The following is a 20968-nucleotide window of genomic DNA, read 5'->3' on the forward strand; positions in this document are numbered from 1 at the left end:
CCACCACAAAATGGGTAAAATGGTGGTGGCGTCGACGCCATTATTGCAACATGCCTTGTGATTGCATATAGCATATTGCAGGTAACCATTCTATGAACCACTGTTGGATATTTAGTGAGTATATGCAATGTAACTCACAATTTGCGCATGTGCCATGTGGCTGGGTTGCAGACACCTCTGCCAGGAGTCCTCAGCTGAATTGACGTAATGCACCATCAGATGAGCACTGGAAGCAGGCAAACAACCTTCCAGGCTTCGCTCAATCCTCACCGAGTGAAGAGCAAAACGAATGCGCAGATGGCCATCTCACATGCATATTACATAACGGCCTATCACTGGCAGTTTTAGGCTGGCACCAACAGAGCAGAGGACGCTGCAGAGTAGGAAATCACTGAACCTCACCAGAAAGGTTAGTCTTGTTAAATGCCAGTGGCATATTTATTATTATCACTGTGATGTTAAACTAAATAACCCTAAGGCTGACAGGCAAATAGACATACTGTAACTCTGGAATGGAGGGCTGAATTCATAGACAATAATAACATGAAGAAAATAGGCAGAAGTAACTTAGCAAAGGCTGGTGGAGTGGGCTGGACTTGGGACTGGCAATGAAGGGCTTACTCTAGATTCAGGTTGCAGGTGAAAATTGGCAAAGATGCAGCTGCGCAGTGTTAGGTAGACACCTGCTGAAAATAAGAATCTTTCAACCAGAGATTATAAAACAAGGACAGCGGAAAGGTAGCCAGATCCAGGCCTCATATCATAGATTTGAAAATACAGTAGTTCATCAAATTCTGGGATGAAAAAAAAGCAAGACATGGAATTTTACTACACAATTCTCTATGGCATATTCATAAATTGAAAACGGTGCGGGGGGGACTGCGGATGGTGTCTGTAGATGCTGCGGATGGAGGGGGGGGGCGGAAGTGGGGGTGGGGCCCGGATGGGGAATGGTTGGGAGGTGCTGCGGGTGGGGGAGGGGCAGAGGAGTGGGGGATGCAGATGGGGGAGGGGTCCGGAGGCACTGCAGGTGGGGGAGGGGCAGGGGTGCCATGGGTGGGGGAGGGGCAGGTGTGGGGATGTTGCAGATGGGTGAAGGGTTCCGGAGGTGCTGTGGGATGGGAAGGGGCGGGAGTGCCACTGGTGGGGTAGGGGTCCGTAGGCGCCATGGGTAGGGGAGGGGCAGGTACGGGTGTTGCGGCAGATGGGGAAGGAGGTCCGGAGGTGCTGCAGGTGGTGGTGGGGCAGGTGCGGGGGTGCCATTGGTGGGGGAGGGGTGGGTGAGGGGGGGACCGCGGATGGAGGAGGGTGTCTGCAGATGCTGCGGGTGGAGGGGGGCAGGTGTGGGGGAGACATATAAGGGGGGTGAATGGTGGAGGGGGCCTGGAGATTGCTGGGGGTGGTGAAGGGGCGGAGGAGTGGGAGCCGCGGGTGGTGTAGGGGGTCTGGAGGCACAGCATGTGGGGGAGGGGTGGAGTGCCGCATGTGGTGGAGGGGAAGGTGCGGAGGTGTGGTGCATTGGGGAGAGGTCTGGAGGTGCTGCGGGTACTGTACCTGCCAAAAAGGTAGTTGGAGGGTATGCAGTAACAGGGCCAGGACAGGGGTGACAGGGTCAGAACAGGGTTGACTGGGCCAGGACAGGGGTGACGGGGTCAGAACAGGGGTGACGGGGTCAGAACAGGGGTGACGGGGCCAGGACAGGGGTGACGGGGCCAGGACAGGGGTGACGGGGCCAGGACATGGGCGACGGGGCCAGGACAGAAATGACAGGGACAGGATAGGGGTGACAGGGTCAGTGTAGGGGCGGCAGGACCAGGACAGGGGTGACAGGGCCAGTATAGGGTTGACAGGGCAAGCACAGGGGTGACAGGGCCAGGATAGGGGTAGCAGGGCCAGCATAAGGGTGACAGGGCCAGGATAAGGGTGAAAGGGCCAGGATAAGGGTGAAAGGGCCAGGATAAGGGTGGCAGGGCAAGGTCAGGGGTGACAGGGACATGACAGAACACAGGGCACGGGAGAGATTGGTATTAGGGACAGAACAGTGGTGACAGACAGATGTGTCTTAGCGGAGTCACTGCTGCTGGCTGCTGCTGTTCCACTCCAACCTGTTGGCATCTGCTGCTGGTGGAGACTTGGCATGGCTGACTCTCTTAGGCTGTATTCCTGCTTCCTCTGCCCGTCCGCATCACTCCCCCCCCCTCCTCAGTCACACACCGCAGACCTCGCGCAGCTGCCGGGCACTGTGGTAAGGTGAGACTGGGAGTGACTGGTTAGCCCCCAGGAGATGCTGCGGCTGGAGGGAGGAGGGGGTCATAGCATGCACGTGGCGCAGACCTCACGGCTGCTGGGCACTATGGTAAGGGGAGACTGGGAGTGACTGGTTAGCTCCCAGGAGACGCTGATGCTGGAGAGAGGAGGAGGTCAGAGCCTGCAAGCAGCGCGGACTTCTGCAGCGCTACCCGCCGGCTAAAGTATGTGAAGGAGCTGGGCGCAACTCACTGCGGGTGGCAGCGCTGCAGCTAGCGGTGGGGTCGCAGGGGCTGGAGATAACAGAGGCAGTACGGAAAGTGCACAGCGGCTGGTGACCCACAAAACTACAGCTAAGAAGCGTGGAGTGTGCCAGAATGTGACGCTCCTCCCCGCCAGAGAGACCCTGCTGAGTATGCTGATGTGGGGGTCAAGTATGGCATACCCCCTCACACACCCCCATACCTCCCAAATGTCCCAATTTTCGCGGGACAGTCCCATTTTTTGGGGTCTGTCCCGCTGTCCCACCCGCGGGTCGCAGTGTCCTGCGGTGGGGGGGGGGGAGCAGTTGGAAAGCTCCTGTACTCGCTGTTCTGCTTAGCAGAGCAGCGGTGAATAGTGGAGACAGAGGGAGAGGGGGCATCAGGGGGTACGGATTAAGGGGGGGTTCCAGCAGCAGAGCCGGATTAAGGGGGGGGGCAGGCGGTACGTACCGTTGGCCCCACAGTTTTAGGGGCCCCCCCGGCTCGAGTAGCTCTGTCCCAGCTCAGAAGCTCCCTCAGCAACAACGGCAGCATTGTGCTACAGCCAGCACACGCTGCTGCGTGTTGGCAGGTCTGTGGTGTTGCAGGGAGGCAGCAGTCTCCCTGCTTTCTTCTGCCTGTGCGGGTGTGTAGGGGGGAGCGACCACCTCCTCTGGATTTAGCCCTAGCTGAGGGGCCAAAATTCCATTAAAAAAAAAAAAAAAAATCCTGGAATTTGCATAATGGGGCGTGGCCTCGCGTCCCGCGATTAGACCACGCCCCCAACCCACAGCAGGCACAGCAATGAGATAGGGCTCCCCTGTCTCAAGTACCCTGTGATCCCCGGACTCATAATCAGCCCCTGGGGGCATGCCAGCAGCTCACAGAGCGCTGGGCATGCCCCCTCACTGACGAAAACGGGGCCCTCCCGTGAAGCCACGCCCCCTTTTCGCCGTGTGTGTGTGTGTGTGTGTGTGTGTGTGTGTGTGTGTGAGTGTGAAAGCTGGGAGGTATGCACCCTGCCTGTGCCATGTCCATACTATCTGCTTCTGCAGCTGCTCCTAGTGTCCTATAGATTTGGCCAGATCTGTGACTCATTTGACTAACTCCGCCCACTGTTGTGACTCCGCCCAGCGTTAGCAAATGAATCACAAGATCACAGATCTGGGCCATTATATAGGAGATAGGACTAAAATTACCAGAAGTCGAGAGTCAGTCACACTATGTGGGGAATTCAAATGTTTGAAAAGTCAGTTGGGAGTCTGTTTTTTCCTATCTAATAGGAAAAAACAGACACAGAACCAACTTTTCAAACATTTGAATTCCCCCCTATGACTATGTCAGGAGACCTGTCAAAATGCCGGTTCCGGAATCCTGACAGCTAGAGTTCCGAATGTAAGCATGCTGGGGAGGTTTAGGGTTAGGTTGCCCTGGGCGGGAGGGTTAGGGTTTGGCTGCTGAGAAGGTAGGATTAGGATACGGGAAGGTAAGGTTAGGGTTAGGCAGTGGGAAGCATATCCCCTCTAAGCCAAGTACAAACCCAAGATTCCTCTGATGTTCATAACAAATTTCTCTAACGTCCTAAGTGGATGCTGGGGACTCCGTAAGGACCATGGGGAATAGCGGCTCCGCAGGAGACTGGGCACAAAAGTAAAGCTTTAGAACTACCTGGTGTGCACTGGCTCCTCCCCCCATGACCCTCCTCCAAGCCTCTGTTAGATTTCTGTGCCCGAACGAGAAGGGTGCACACTAGGTGGCTCTCCTGAGCTGCTTAGTGAAAAGTTTAGTTTTAGGTTTTTTATTTTCAGTGAGACCTGCTGGCAACAGGCTCACTGCATCGAGGGACTAAGGGGAGAAGAAGCGAACTCACCTGCGTGCAGAGTGGATTGGGCTTCTTAGGCTACTGGACATTAGCTCCAGAGGGACGATCACAGGCCCAGCCATGGATGGGTCCCAGAGCCGCGCCGCCGGCCCCCTTACAGAGCCAGAAGACAGAAGAGGTCCGGAAAATCGGCGGCAGAAGACGTCCTGTCTTCAACAAGGTAGCGCACAGCACTGCAGCTGTGCGCCATTGCTCTCAGCATCACTGAGGGTGCAGGGCGCTGGGGGGGGCGCCCTGAGACGCAATAAAAAACACCTTGGATGGCAAAAAATGCATCACATATAGCTCCTGGGCTATATGGATGCATTTAACCCCTGCCAGAATACATATAAAAACGGGAGATAAGGCCGCCGATAAGGGGGCGGAGCCTATCTCCTCAGTACACTGGCGCCATTTTCCCTCACAGCTCCGTTGGAGGGAAGCTCCCTGTCTCTCCCCTGCAGTCACTACACTACAGAAAGGGTTAAAAAAGAGAGGGGGGGCACTAATTACGCGCAGTATTAAATAAAACAGCAGCTTTAAGGGGAAAAACACTTATATAAGGTTATCCCTGTATACATATAGCGCTCTGGTGTGTGCTGGCAAACTCTCCCTCTGTCTCCCCAAAGGGCTAGTGGGGTCCTGTCCTCTATCAGAGCATTCCCTGTGTGTGTGCTGTATGTCGGTACGTTTGTGTCGACATGTATAAGGAGAGAAATGATGTGGAGACGGAGCAGATTGCCTGTAATAGTGATGTCACCCCCTAGGGGGTCGACACCTGAGTGGATGAACTGTTGGAAGGAATTACGTGACAGTGTCAGCTCTGTATAAAAGACAGTGGTTGACATGAGACAGCCGGCTACTCAGCTTGTGCCTGTCCAGACGTCTCATAGGCCGTCAGGGGCTCTAAAGCGCCCGTTACCTCAGATGGCAGATATAGACGCCGACACGGATACTGACTCCAGTGTCGACGGTGAAGAGACAAATGTGACTTCCAGTAGGGCCACACGTTACATGATTGAGGCAATGAAAAATGTTTTACACATTTCTGATAATACGAGTACCACCAAAAAGGGGTATTATGTTCGGTGAGGAAAAACTACCTGTAGTTTTCCTGAATCTGAGAAATTAAATGAGGTGTGTGATGATGCGTGGGTTTCCCCCGATAACAACTGATAATTTCTAAAATGTTATTGGCATTATATCCTTTCCCGCCAGAGGTTAGGGTGCGTTGGGAAACACCCCCTAGGGTGGATAAAGCGCTCACACGCTTGTAAGGGCTCTACCCTCTCCTGAGATGGCCGCCCTTAAGGATCCTGCTGATAGAAAGCAGGAGGGTATCCTAAAATGTATTTACACACATACTGGTGTTATACTGCGACCAGCAATCGCCTCAGCCTGGATGTGCAGTGCTGGGTTGGCGTGGTCGGATTCCCTGACTGAAAATATTGATACCCTAGATAGGGACAGTATATTTTTGCCTATAGAGCATTTAAAAGATGCATTTCTATATATGCATGATGCACAGCGGAATATTTGCCGACTGGCATCAAGTCTAAGTGCGTTGTCCATTTCTACCAGTAGAGGGTTATGGACACGACAGTGGTCAGGTGATGCGGATTTCAAACGGCATTTGGAAGTATTGCCTTATTAAGGGGAGGAGTTATTTGGGGTCGGTCTTTCAGACCTGGTGGCCACGGCAACAGCTGGGAAATCCACGTTTGTACCCCAGGTCGCCTCTCAACATGAGAAGACGCCGTATTATCAGGCGCAGTCTTTTCGTGGACAAGCGGGCAAAAGGTTCCTCATTTCTGCCCCGTGACAGAGGGAGAGGAATAAAGGCTGCAGAAATCAGCCAGTTCCCAGGAACAGAAACCCTCTCCCGCCTCTGCCAAGCCCTCAGTATGACGCTGGGGCTTTACAAGCAGAATCAGGCACGGTGGGGGGCCCATCTCAATGAATTTCAGCGCGCAGTGGGCTCACTCGCAAGTAGACCCCTGGATCCTTCAGGTGATATCTCAGGGGTACAAATTGGAATTCGAGACGTCTCCCCCTCGCCGTTTCCTAAAGTCGGCTTTACCGATGTCTCCTTCTGACAGGGAGACAGTTTTGGAAGCCATTCACAAGCTGTATTCCCAGCAGGTGATAATCAAGGTACCCCTCCTGCAACAGGGAACGGGGTATTATTCCACACTGTTGTGGTACCGAAGCCGGACGGCTCGGTGAGACCGATTCTAAATCTAAAATCTTTGAACACTTACATACAGAGGTTCAAATTCAAGATTGAGTCACTCAGAGCAGTGATTGCGAACCTGGAAGAAGGGGACTACATGATGTCTCGGGACATCAAGGATGCTTACCTTCATGTCCAAATTTACCCTTCTCACCAAGGGTACCTCAGGTTTATGGTACAGAACTGTCACTATCAGTTCAGACGCTGCCGTATGGATGGTCCACGGCACCCCGGGTCTTTACCAAGGTAATGGCCGAAATGATGATATTCCTTCGAAGGAAGGGAATTTTAGTTATCCCTTACTTGGACGATTCCCTGATAAGGGTAAGATACAGGGAACAGTTGGAGGTCGGTGTAGCACTATCTCAGGTAGTGTTGCGGCAGCACGATTGGATTCTCAATATTCCAAAATCGCAGCTGGTTCCGACGACTCGTCTTCTGTTCCTAGGGATGATCCTGGACACAGTCCAGAAAAAGGTGTTTCTCCCGGAGGAGAAAGCCAGGGAGTTATCCGAGCTAGTCAGGAACCTCCTAAAACCGAGCCAAGTCTCAGTGCATAATACAAGGGTTCTGGGTAAAATGGTGGCTTCCTACGAAGCAATCCCATTCGGCAGATTCCACACAAGAACTTTCCAGTGGGACCTGCTGGACAAATGGTCCGGGTCGCATTTTCAGATGCATCAGCGGATAACCCTGTCACCAAGAACAAGGGTGTCCCTCCTGTGGTGGTTGCAGAGTGCTCATCTTCTAGAGGGCCGCAGATTCGGCATTCAGGACTGGGTCCTGGTGACCACGGATGCCAGCCTGCGAGGCTGGGGAGCAGTCACACAGGGAAGGAATTTCCAGGGCTTATGGTCAAGCCTGGAGACATCACTTCACATAAATATCCTGAAGCTAAGGGCCATTTACAATGCTCTAAGCTTAGCAAGACCTCTGCTTCAAGGTCAGCCGGTGTTGATCCAGTCGGACAACATCACGGCAGTCACCCACGTAAACAGACAGGGTGGCACAAGAAGCAGGAGGGCAATGGCAGAAGCTGCAAGGATTCTTCGCTGGGCGGAAAATCATGTGATAGCACTGTCAGCAATTCCGGGAGTGGACAACTGGGAAGCAGACTTCCTCAGCAGACACGACCTCCACCCGGGAGAGTGGGGACTTCACCCAGAAGTCTTCCACATTATTATAAACCGTTGGGAAAAACTCGACAGGTATTGCGCCAGGTCAAGGGACCCTCAGGCAATAGCTGTAGACGCTCTGGTAACACCGTGGGTGTACCAGTCAGTGTATGTGTTCCCTCATCTGCCTCTCATACCCAAGGTACTGAGATTGATAAGATGGAGAGGAGTAAGCACTATATTCGTGGCTCCGGATTGGCCAAGAAGGACTTGGTAACCGGAACTTCAAGAGATGCTCACGGAGGATCCGTGGCCTCTACCTCTAAGAAGGGACCTGCTCCAGCAAGGACCCTGTCTGTTCCAAGACTTACCGCGACTGCGTTTGACGGCATGGTGGTTGAACGCCGGATCCTGAAGGAAAAAAGGCATTCCGGATGAAGTCATCCCTATCCTGATCAAAGCCAGGAAGGATGTAACCGCAAAACATTATCACCGCATTTGGCGAAAATATGTTGCGTGGTGCGAGGCCAGTAAGGCCCGACGGAGGAAATTCAACTGGGTCGATTCCTACATTTCCTGCAAACAGGAGTGTCTATGGGCCTGAAATTGGGGTCCATTAAGGTTCAAATTTCGGCCCTGTCAATTTTCTTCCAAAAAGAACTAGCTTCAGTCCCTGAAGTTCAGACGTTGTAAAAGGGGTACTGCATATACAGCCTCCTTTTGTGCCTCCAGTGGCACCTTGGGATCTCAATGTAGTTTTTGGGTTCCAAAAAGTCACATTGGTTTGAACCACTTAAATCTGTGGAGTTAAAATATCTCACATGGAAAGTGGTCATACTGTTGGCCCTGGCCTGGGCCAGGCGCGTGTCAGAATTGGCGGCTTTATCCTGTAAAAGCCCTTATCTGATTTTCCATTCGGACAGGGCGGAATTGAGGACTCGTCCTCAGTTTCTCCCTAAGGTGGTTTCAGTGTTTCACCTGAACCAACATATTGTGGTGCCTGCGGCTACTAGGGACTTGGAGGACTCCAAGTTGCTAGACGTTGTCAGGGCCCTGAAAATATATTTCCAGGACGGCTGGAGTCAGAAAATCTGACTCGCTGTTTATCCTGTATGCACCCAACAAGCTGGGTGCTCCTGCTTCTAAGCAGACTATTGCTCGTTGGATTTGTAGTACAATTCAGCTTGCACATTTTGTGGCAGGCCTGCCATAGCCAAAAATCTGTAAATGCCCACTCCACAAGGAAGATGGGCTCATCTTGGGCGGCTGCCCGAGGGGTCTCGGCTTTACAACTTTGCCGAGCAGCTACTTGGTCAGGAGCAAATACGTTTGTAAAATTCTACAAAATTGATACCCTGGCTGAGGAGGACCTGGAGTTCTCTCATTTGGTGCTGCAGAGTCATCCGCACTCTCCCGCCCGTTTGGGAGCTTTGGTATAATCCCCATGGTCCTTACGGAGTCCCCAGCATCCACTTAGGACGTTAGAGAAAATAAGAATTTACTTACCGATAATTCTATTTCTCGTAGTCCGTAGTGGATGCTGGGCGCCCATCCCAAGTGCGGATTGTCTGCAATACTGGTACATAGTTATTGTTACCAAAAAATCGGGTTATTGCTGTAGTGAGCCATCTTTTCTAGAGGCTCCTCTGTTATCATGCTGTTAACTGGGTTTAGATCACAAGTTATATGGTGTGATTGGTGTGGCTGGTATGAGTCTTACCCGGGATTCAAAATCCTTCCTTATTGTGTACGCTCGTCCGGGCACAGTATCCTAACTGAGGCTTGGAGGAGGGTCATGGGGGGAGGAGCCAGTGCACACCAGGTAGTTCTAAAGCTTTACTTTTGTGCCCAGTCTCCTGCGGAGCTGCTATTCCCCATGGTCCTTACGGAGTCCCCAGCATCCACTACGGACTACGAGAAATAGAATTATCGGTAAGTAAATTCTTATTATTTCTCTATTATTAATATCATTAGTGCAAAACTAGATTGGCAATAATATAGTCACACCTCTAAACACAATTCGTCAATACAATCACATGATGCCTCACAGGACAGCCCCCAGACTAGAAGTTTAACCCACTCTGCCCTCATGCAGTCACTGTTTATCTTCTTTAATATAGTAATCTACTGTAGTATGCGCTATGGGGGTCCCCATCTCCAAGCACTGATATGTGCCTTCCCTAATCTTCCAAACCCTGTCCAATGCAAACATACACCTTCCGATTTCTGTCCCTTCTTTTCCCCTGTCTTATTTCCTTTCATCTCTGTCCCATTCACCCCCTCGCTTTTTATCATCTCTGCCCCGACCCTCTCTTCTTCCATCTCTCTTATCTGTCCTCCTGCCTCACCCCCCCCCCCCCCTTCCAATTTTATTTCCCTTCTACCAACCTTAGGGGGGTGTTTGTGGCACTGGTCGAGTTTGGGATCAAGTAGATGGCGGTGTGTTGTAAGGACTCAGTGCAGGCAGTGCTGGCTGTGTCTGTGAGGGGGTGCAAGTAGGGTTGCCAGATCATCCCTTTAATCCTGGAGACCTGTGATTTACACAGGTTTTGTGGCTGATTAAAACCAGGTGGAATGCAGGCTTGAATTTAATCAGCCACAGAACCTGTATTATTCATAGGTCTCCAGAATTAAAGGGATGAGGTGGCAACCCTAGATGCAAGGCCGCACTGTATGTCTGTCTAGCAGTTACTCAGAGCTGTGACGGGGACGGAGCCTCCAACTGTGGAGACAGAATGTTGGCTGCTTATATTAGAGATATTAATAAAATGATCTCATGTTTTAGAACCTTATCCTTTGCATTACCATTTACTGTACTACTTCCTACAGCCCCACATAAAATATGATTTTCAACCATAAAAATGAAAGTAATATTCAGTTGTGGTAAGTTGATTTTTCCTTTGCGAATATATACTGTATGTATCTAAATGGAAATGCCTGCTTAACAAAATATGGGGAAAAAAATATTTTAAACCAGCACTTTAATATGTGAATGTTCTTCCTTCCCAAATAACCCAACATGAGATACCAAATATAAGCTGCCTATTTGGTATCTTTCAAATGTATTATTTGCTATCCTATATGTAAAGCACATGTAGTTAAAGTTTATACACGGTTGATTATTATTACATTATTATGACCACTAGCTAATAGCCAGAGTAACCACTGTGTCCAGCACTGACAGCAGCTAAACCGGCTGAACTGTTGTTTTAGACACATATTTGGTAGCCTCCAGGTTAATTTTGACAATGAGCTGATCCACAGATTTGCCTTCATGATTCATCATTTACATTAAAAATGGTGTCCACCATTTTTGTTTGAAGTTCGCCAATAAAAAAAAAACAAATAAATTAATTTACGCTTGAACACATTCTATCTGCTTCACACATGGTCTAAAAGGCTTTTGAATATGGTCAAACAGACTTCAAATGGTCATGTATGTTTGACTTTTCTCGCATTTATCACAATTATTTATTTTTATTTTTCATTTACCAAGCATTGTAAAGTCCACTGCATCTTTGGAATTAGGTATTGCTCATTTTTGAGAATGGAGACTTTGGTATAGTTTGATGAGACCACACACGTTACAATTTATGGTGATAATTGATGAATTAACTAAAATTAATAGTTGTTCCTTATAATTTTATTGTATTGAAGTCAAGGTTTTTAACATAGATGCAGTGATATATTACATTATTGATTAGAGAAGAGTTTATATGTGTACACTTTCTCCACACACTTATCACATGGATGTTCACATGATGTCAATGGTGAGGATAAGATGTGTTTAATATACCTTATTCACATAATACACACCTTTGTATTACAGAGGTTGACCATGTCACAGAGGGCTCTCTCGAATATTCACCCTCAACTTCATGGACTGGAAAGGGAAGCTATACCTCAATTTCCAACAGCAGAGGTAAGTACTTGTCATGTACATTATAGTTATTAAGGGTCTTCTGTGCTAAAAATATCCACTAATACATGTTATCAGATCTAGATCAACATATCTACATTATTACAGATCACTAATCCAAACATACAAATCATTCCAATGGGTATTGGTGACCTTGGAACATCCATATGCACATCTGTCATTAGTTAGGTCACCCAATGCCCAAAGTGACTGATTCACTATGGAAAATAACAACATGGTTGATCAAAAAAAGAAAGGCATCTTTCGGATATAGTAATACCTCTGTTTTATTTATCAAGAAGACATATGCAAACAAATACAGTACTGACCTAAAATAGTTAATTGTGTTAGCAAGCTTCTTCTGAATGGGACAGTAGCACCTTTAAGGGATAATACTGACACATGTTGGCGTGAAATCATACTCCCTTTGAGGTTATCTGGTTCGTCTATCAATAATCCTGCTGATGCAGGAAAATAAGTTTGGCAAATACAATTTAATGACTGCATGCAACACATTTGCCGCAAGTTGCGTTGGAAGATACCAGTGTATTACAGCAGTTTAATATTGGGGGATGGCTGTTTGGAAAAAGCAGCTGTCCCAGGATTCCTAACTGAGCCACTATCATTGTTATTTAGTAATGGGGAACGTTTACTCTGACAGGCAGTGTAACTGCACATGCATGAATATGGATGAATGTCTGGCGCTCAAATCAGGACACAGGTAATGAATAGGCCCATTACATAAAACATACATAACTACTTTTATTGCATATACATCAGACCAGTTCACTTAATGAATAGACCCCAAAGATCTCAGGTTTACAAAAGATTGCTTGCAAATTTTACATGTATTTCAAAATATGTAGCTTCTGATTCTTTCATATAGTAACATGACCTATTACCATAGCAGTAAATCCAATGTGTATAGGTATGTATCAGACTTAGGGGGTCATTCCGAGTTGATCGTAGCTGTGCTAAATTTAGCACAGCTACGATCAGGCAGTCAGACATGCGGGGGGAAGCCCAGCAAAGGGCTAGTCCGCCCCGCATGTCAGGGTTTCCCCCCCTCCACCCGCAGAAGTGCAAAAACATCGCCCAGCGGTGATGCTTTTGCATTTCAGGAGTAACTCCCAGCCAGCGCAGCTCCTGACGTCACACGCAGCCGCCACGGCCCGCCCCCCCCCCCCCCCCAATGGTCTGGCTAAGCCTGCATTGGCCGGACCGCGCCCCCTAAACGGCGGCTTAAAGTCGCCGTCCATCCCCCTCCCGCCCATCGACCGCCACTGCCTGTCAATCAGGCAGAGGCGATCATTAGGCAATGATGGCCTTCGGCCATCTGGCATGCGCTGGCGCACTGCGGCACCGGCGCATGCGCAGTACTGACCTGATCGCACCACTGCGATAAACTGCTGCATGCGATCGGGTCAGAATGACCACCAATGATGGTGCATGGCAGCTTTCTAAATGTTGCTTTGTAGCCATAGGCTCTGGAACAGGATGGTGCAATGGGGCGATCCGCTCCCCCAAATATTTTAGAGGCGCCAGTCAAAGTACTGGGTCATGGGGTGCAGTGCAGCTGCCATCTACAGTTAATACAGCCAGTTTCAGATTGTAGATAATACCCTTTCTGGCTGCTCCCTCCACACATCCTTCTCCCACCCTGTACCCAGCTCTAACCCCTATACTGTGTCGCTAGTTACTGTAGGCTGGATAACTAAGCTAAGCGACACAAGTGTGCGGCACAAACACGTGGCCCATCTAGGAGTGGCACTGCAGTGGCAGACAGGTTGCCAGTTTTAAAAACTAGGCCCGAAAGAGCACATAATGCAAAGAAAAAAAAGAGGTGCAAGATGGAATTGTCCTAGGGCCCTCCCACCCGCCCTTATGTTGTATAAAAAGGACATACGGACTGTCTGATATGCCTACTTGGTTGCTGTCATCAATATAATCCTCCACCAGTCTTTCAACGGTGACAGCATCATGTGCAGTAAGAGTAGACATGTTAGTTATTGTTGGCAGCTCCTTCAGTCCGGACCAGATGTCAAAACTTGCTCCCGACTGCCCTGCATCGCAGCAAGTGGGTCAGCTAAGAAATGTGATTATTTTCCTTGCAGCCCCAGTTGTTGGAGAAAATGAAAGAGGAGCTGTTGACGTGTCACGTTCCACTTGAGCTGACAATTTTCTCACCAGCAGGTCTTTGCACCTCTGCAGACTTGGGTCCACCAGAGAGATACAACGTAGGTTTTAAACCAAGGATCGAGCACGGTGGCCAAAATGTAGTGATCTCATTTCAACAGATTGAGCACCCTTGAATCCTGGCAAAGGGAATGAAGGGCTCCATCCACAAGTCCCACATACTTAGCGGAATCGTTCCATTTTAGCTCCTCCTTCAATTTCTCCAGCGGCTTCTTCAAAAGCCTGATGAGGGGAATGACCTGATTCAAGCTGGCAGTGTCTGAACTGACTTTGCATGTGGCAAGTTTGAAAGGTTGGAGAACCTTGCACAAGACGGAAATCATTCTCCACTGCGCTTGAGTCAGGTGCATTCCCCCTCCTTTGCCTATGTCATAGGTGGATATATAGGCTTGAATGGTCTTTTGCTGCTTCTCCATCCTCTGAAGCATACAGAGTTTTTAATTCCACCTCTTTACTACCTTTTGCTTTAGGTGATGGCAGGGCAGGTTCAAGAGTGTTTGCTAGAGATCCAGTCTTCGGCACGCAGTCGCTGAATGTAGAAAGTGGCCCGCAAATTTTCGCGCCACCTACAGCATCCCCTGCATGCCCCTGTCATTTTTCAAAAAATTCTGCACCACCAAATTAACTGTGTGAGCAAAACATGGGATGTGCTGGAATTTTGCCAGATGTAATGCTCGCACAATATTGGTGGAGTTGTCAGATATCACAAATCCCTAGGAGAGTCTTATGGGCTCTACACACATAGCGACCCGCCACCGAGCTGCCAGATGAGCGACCCGGCGGTGGAGGGGAGCTTGGATACAATAGGAAAAAGTGAATTAGGTGTCACTGGACTGCTTACGCTCTTACCCAAAGTTTCTGAACTTGACAATGACATATATGAATGCCCTGCAGGTACCATATAAAGGAGGATGTTCCTAGGTGGTTAACATCCTTACTCCTACTTATTATAGATTAACAAAGGCAACAGATGGCTTGACACTTGTTGTCCGGATTTGTGGAGAAATAATTCCACACCAAAGAGGTGGATTTTTTGGTATTTTGCCCAGGCATGACAATGGGCTTTTTCATCCCATGGAAAACAACTGTCTCCACTGGTGCCTTATTCAAACAAACCACATCACCATCACAATCTTCATCGTCAACTTCCTCCTCAATGCCAACTACACCAATTTTCTCCTCATCCTGGTGTACTTCTACAGTGACATCCTCAATCTCAATATCAGCGACTGGACTGGTGGTACTCCTCCCAACACTTGCAGAGGGTGTGCAAATGGTGATAGGAGCCTCCTCTTCCCATAAAGTCTTGAGAAAGTCAGACCTAGACATCGCAACCATGGAAACACACTTGGACTCTCCTTGGGGATTTGAATGCACAGTTGTTTTTTCCTGTGTTTTAACAAGCTTTATTTTTTTTTCTTAAATTTTCATGAGAAGCTGAACCACCAGTCATGAACATAGGCCAAGGTCTTAGCCTGTCCTTGCCACTTTGTGTTGTGTATGGCATATTGCAAATTTTACATTTCTCATCAGATAATTATTTTTTTTGTTTATTGAATTTCGCTTCCTTAATTTTACATGCCCTCTATGACATTGGGCATCGGCCTTAGCAGACGATGTTGATGGAATTGCATCGTCAATGTCATGACTGTGGTGGCAGCAGCTTCAGCACTAGTACTAGGAAGTGATCTGATCTTTCACAATTTTTTCCTCCAAATGTTTGTTCTCCATTTCATACGACAGCGCCCCATTATTACAGCACACAGAACAGTGCCTCTTTATTTTTGCAGCAAACAGAACATTGCCCCTTTATTTTTACAACACCACTGTATTTTTACAACATACAGGACAGGGCCACAGTGTTCCGTTATTTTTACAGCACCCGACAGGGCCACAGCATTCCTTTATTTTTACAGCACCCCTATATTTTTACAGTATAGGGCCACAATGTTCCTTTATTTTTACAGCACCCCTATATTTTTACAACATACAGGACAGGCCCACAGCGTTCCTTTATTTTTACAGCACCCCTATATTTTTACAGCACACAGGACCGTACCACATATTTCCTTTATTTTTACAACACCCTTATATTTTTACAGCATACAGGACCACAGCATCACTTTATTTTTACAGCACCCCTATATTTTTACAGCATACAGGACAGGGCCACATCGTTCCTTTATTTTTACAGCACCCGACAGGGCCACAGCGTTCCTTTATTTTTACAGCATCCCTACATTTTTACAGCACACAGGACAGGGCCACAGTGTTCCTTTGTCTTTACAGCACCCCTATATTTTTACAGCATACAGGACAAGGACACAGCATTCCTTTATTTTTACAGCACCCCTATATTTTTACAGCACATAGGACAGGGACACAGCGTTCCATTATTTTTACAGCACCACTTTATTTTTACAGCACACAGTACAGGGCACAGCGTTCCTTTATTTTTACAGCACGTGACAGAGCCACAGCATTCCTTTATTTTTACAGCATACAGGACGGGGCCACAGAGTTCCTTTACCTTTACAGCACCCGACAGGGCCACAGCATTCCTTTATTTTTACAGCACCCCTATATTTTTACAGAATACAGGACAGGGCCACATCGTTCCTTAATTTTACAGCACCTGATAGAGCCACCGCATTCCTTTATTTTTACAGCACCAGACAGGGCCACAGCATTCCTTTATTTTTACAGCATCCCTATACAGTATTTGTACAGCATATAGACTGGGCCACAGCGTTCCTTTACTTTTACAGCACCTGACAGGGCCACAGCGTTCCTTTATTTTTACACCACCCCTATATTTTTACAGCATACAGGACAGGGCCACATTGTTCCTTAATTTTACAGCACCTGATAGAGCCACAGCGTTCCTTTATTTTTACAGCACCCCTATACAGTATTTGTACAGCATATAGGACTGGGCCACAGCGTTCCTTTACTTTTACAGCACCTGACAGGGCCACAGCGTTCCTTTATTATTACACCACCCCTATATTTTTACAACATACAGGACAGGGCCACAGAGTTCCTTTACTTTTACAGCACCCGACAGGGCCACAGCGTTCCTTTATTTTTACAGCACCCCTATATTTTTACAGAATACAGGACAGGGTCACAGCGTTCCTTAATTTTTACAGCACCCGACAGGGCCACGACATTCCTTTATTTTTACAGCACCCCTATATTTTTACAGCTTACAGAACAAGGCCACATGTTCCTTTATTTTTACAGCACCCCTATATTTTTACAGCATACAGGACAGGGCCACAGCGTTCCTTTATTTTTACAGCACCCCTATATTTTTACAGCATACAGGACAGGGCCACAGCGTTCCTTTATTTTTACAGCCCACAGGACAGGGCCACAGCGTTCCTTTATTTTTACAACACCCCTTTATTTTTACAGCACACAGGACAGTGTCCCCTTATTTTTACAGCACACAGGACAGCAGCACCTCTGTACAGCACAGGACAGCAACACCCCTAACAGCACAGGACACCCCTGTACAGCACCCCAAACAGCACAGGACAGTACCCCTGTACAGAACAGGACAGCAACACTCCTGTACAGCACCCAAAATGGCACAGGACAGCACCCCTGTACAGCACCCCTAACAGCACAAAGGACAGCAACACCCCTAAAGAGCACACACTGACCCCACCCGACGCCACCATTCACAGAGAGACAGAGGTCTGTCTCCCTCACTCTCCAAGTCCGGAGTGAAAATGGCAGCGACACGCGGCTTCTTACATGGAATCCAAAACCCATGAGAATCCGACAGCAGGATGATGACGTTTTGCCTCATTCTGGGATCCGAGTCTGGTGGGAAGTTCTGAGCCGGACTCGGATCCAGGCTCGTATCCTGAAGTCTGGGGGGGTTTCGGATCTCGGGGATCTGGACACGCTCATTCCTAGTAACAATCAATAAACAGTAAATGGCCCCTTAATGTTGTATTTTTCTTCTAATACACTATTATCTGCATTCCCTAAAGTGTCCTCTATGCTGCTTTTTACATAAATGGGTACGTACTGTATGTGTGTATGTATATAGAGATATATAGGCCCTCATTCCGAGTTGTTCGCTCGGTATTTTTCATCGCATCGCAGTGAAAATCCGCTTAGTACGCATGCGCAAAGTTCGCACTGCGACTGCGCCAAGTAACTTTACTATGAAGAAAGTATTTTTACTCACGGCTTTTTCTTCGCTCCGGCGATCGTAATGTGATTGACAGGAAATGGGTGTTACTGGGCGGAAACACGGCGTTTCAGGGGCGTGTGGCTGAAAACGCTACCGTTTCCGGAAAAAACGCAGGAGTGGCCGGAGAAACGGTGGGAGTGCCTGGGCGAACGCTGGGTGTGTTTGTGACGTCAACCAGGAACGACAAGCACTGAACTGATCGCACAGGCAGAGTAAGTCTGAAGCTACTCTGAAACTGCTAAGTAGTTAGTAATCGCAATATTGCGCATACATCGGTCGCAATTTTAAGAAGCTAAGATTCACTCCCAGTAGGCGGCGGCTTAGCGTGTGTAACTCTGCTAAATTCGCCTTGCGACCGATCAACTCGGAATGAGGGCCATAGTTAGCTCTGTCATCAGGTTTGTGGTGTAGCGGGTAAGTCCAGCAGCCCTTGAGGGGGCGACATTCAGCGATTTAGGGGCACCAAAATAAAACAATATCTTGCCCCCTTCACCCCCCCACGCCCTCCCCCCCAACCAAAAGGTTGTGGTCGCCCCTGTATGTAGCCCACAAATCTGGTTATGCCACTGTATTTCACTAAATGTCTTGTTTTAATAGGATTCTAATATTGCAGCCAAACATTTACTGTGTTTCATGACTTACTGAATTGTGTCTTTTAACAACACTCATTGTATTGCCCTAGCAGAAAACTATGAAATATCAGGGAGCAATAATCAATGTTCCTGCTCTAGTTTATGTAAATAATGATTGCATGCTTAACGCATACTTGCCTACCTGACCCTCTCCATGAGGGAGAAAATGCTCTGTTCCTGGACTTTCCTGGTAATGTATGATTGCCATCACCTGTGGTGAGCTAGTTAATTGATAAGAAAGGTGTTTCACCACAGGTGATGGCAATCATACATTACCAGGAAAGTCCAGGAACAGAGCATTTTCTCCCTCATGGAGAGGGTCAGGTAGGCAAGTATGGCTTAACGTTACGTGTGATTTTGAAGTGATGAGTAATACCACTATCTATACTTAATAAATGATCCTTGACACCACTTCTGTCTTTTCAAATGTCATAAAAGGCCTTGCTTGTGTAAAATAAACAGTACAGCTTATTTCACAGTGTATAACTGAATAATTAAATGATGCCTTTCTGAATGACCTAATGACAGTCCTTCTTAAATGCTTTATCTTGAAAGGTCGAGATGGAGAATGTGGTACAATTAAAGCGGAATATCCTTAAGGTGTGTACACATGGCGCGATGCGCCGTACAGCCCGACATTGACTAGTCAATGTGGCCTGAGCCTGGCCCTGTCGATATAGTCAATGAAGGCCTGCCTGCACAGTCTATTTTTCCTTGCAATGCCGATCCCGCGGGTCCGCACATCGGCTTCGCAAGGACTATACACCCGGTGCAATATGCACTATATTTTCTTACAATTTTGACTATATAGTCAAAATTGAAAGAAATATCACACCGTGTGTACACACCTTTAGGCCTTTATTCTATTTGCAAACATTATATTCACAATCTGTTCTAAACTCTCTATTTTTCAAATAGAAAAACTTGCTAGTGGTCCAAGCCATGCTGAATACCACCGAGGGGAATTTCCACCACCTTGTAGCACTGTTAAATTGTCGTGGGCTCCATAAGGTGAGCTTATTCTTCTTAATTAGCTGAATTCTGAATGTTATAAAGTAGCATCTATTAGCATAAGGGCTATATTTCTGGAAAATACAGATTTGACTTTGGTCCTGGTCAGTCCCATATATCGACCTCTCTGTCTTTACGCATGATGCAATATGGGCTTAATTTATGTTTGTATGCAATAGCTGATTATCACGCAATAGATTGATTATCAGCAGACTGTGCAATGCTTTTGAACATCTGCAAGGGGGGGGGGGGCAGTTAGTGTCAGGCATGTGGGGCAGACTTGCCCTGTGCTGGGCGTTCCTGTGCACGTCAAAGATTTTGATCGTAGATGTGCGTCTTTTCGCGCATCTACGATCAGGTCTGAATTTGGCCCAGTGTGCATAGCCATAGGACAACACTTAGCCTAATTTTCCTCGTTTTTTTTGCATATATGACTGGAAGTGTGTACGCATTTGTAAATGGGTTTGCAATGGCTCCAGTCGGCATCTCATTCATTCCTTGGCGACAGCTTCACTTGCTAACATTAGCAGCTCCGTAGCCTAGAAATCGCGATTGCAATTGCTTTTGCATACAAAAATGAATTAGGCCCTATGTTCATATAAGTAATATGGGACTCAGGTCATCATCAGAATTTTTGTTAGCTCATACACTTAACGTAGGAGTCAGGGCATAACTGATATGGTTGTGAAATCATATTAAAGAAGTCAGGGCATCACTGGTATGGGTGTGAGCTCACAAAGTAAGGGCATCACTATAATGGGTGTGAGCTCACACACTTATTATATAAGTCAGGGTATCATCAGTATAGGTATGAACTCATACACTTAATAAGGGACTCAGGGCTCCATCAGTATGTGTGTGGCCTCACACAATTAATATAAGTCAAGGCATCATCGATATAGGTGTGATCTCATGCACTTAATATAGGACTCAGACCATCACTAATATGGTTGTGATCTCATACACTTAGGGGGTAATTCCAAGTTGATCGCAGCAGGATTTTTTTTAGCAATTGGGCAAAACCATGTGCACTGCAGGGGAGGCAGATATAACATGTGCAGAAAGAGTTAGATTTGGGTGGGTTATTTTGTTTCTGTGCAGGGTAAATACTGGTTGCTTTATTTTTACACTGCAAATTAGATTGCAGATTGAACACACCCCACCCAAATGTAACTCTCTCTGCACATGTTATATCTGCCTCCCCTGCAGTGCACATGGGGGGGTCATTCCGAGTTGTTCGCTCGGTAAAAATCTTCGCATCCCAGCGATTTTCCGCTTAATGCGCATGCGCAATGTCCG

At 47.7% G+C, this 20968-nt stretch overlaps 1 protein-coding gene across 2 annotated transcripts in view; it reads left to right on the top strand.

The window, feature by feature from the left end:
* The window catches only part of TTYH1 (tweety family member 1), a 476474-nt gene that overhangs the window by 402177 nt on the left and 53329 nt on the right, over positions 1-20968 (top strand). For both annotated transcript variants that reach the window (XM_063942879.1, XM_063942880.1), the window contains exons 9-10: positions 11528-11620; positions 19577-19669. In XM_063942879.1, coding sequence (XP_063798949.1) covers positions 11528-11620; positions 19577-19669 — 186 coding nt within the window. The remainder of the gene's footprint in view (positions 1-11527; positions 11621-19576; positions 19670-20968) is intronic.

Source organism: Pseudophryne corroboree, chromosome 10 (assembly GCF_028390025.1).
Source record: "Pseudophryne corroboree isolate aPseCor3 chromosome 10, aPseCor3.hap2, whole genome shotgun sequence".
NCBI classification, from domain to species: Eukaryota; Metazoa; Chordata; class Amphibia; order Anura; family Myobatrachidae; genus Pseudophryne; species Pseudophryne corroboree.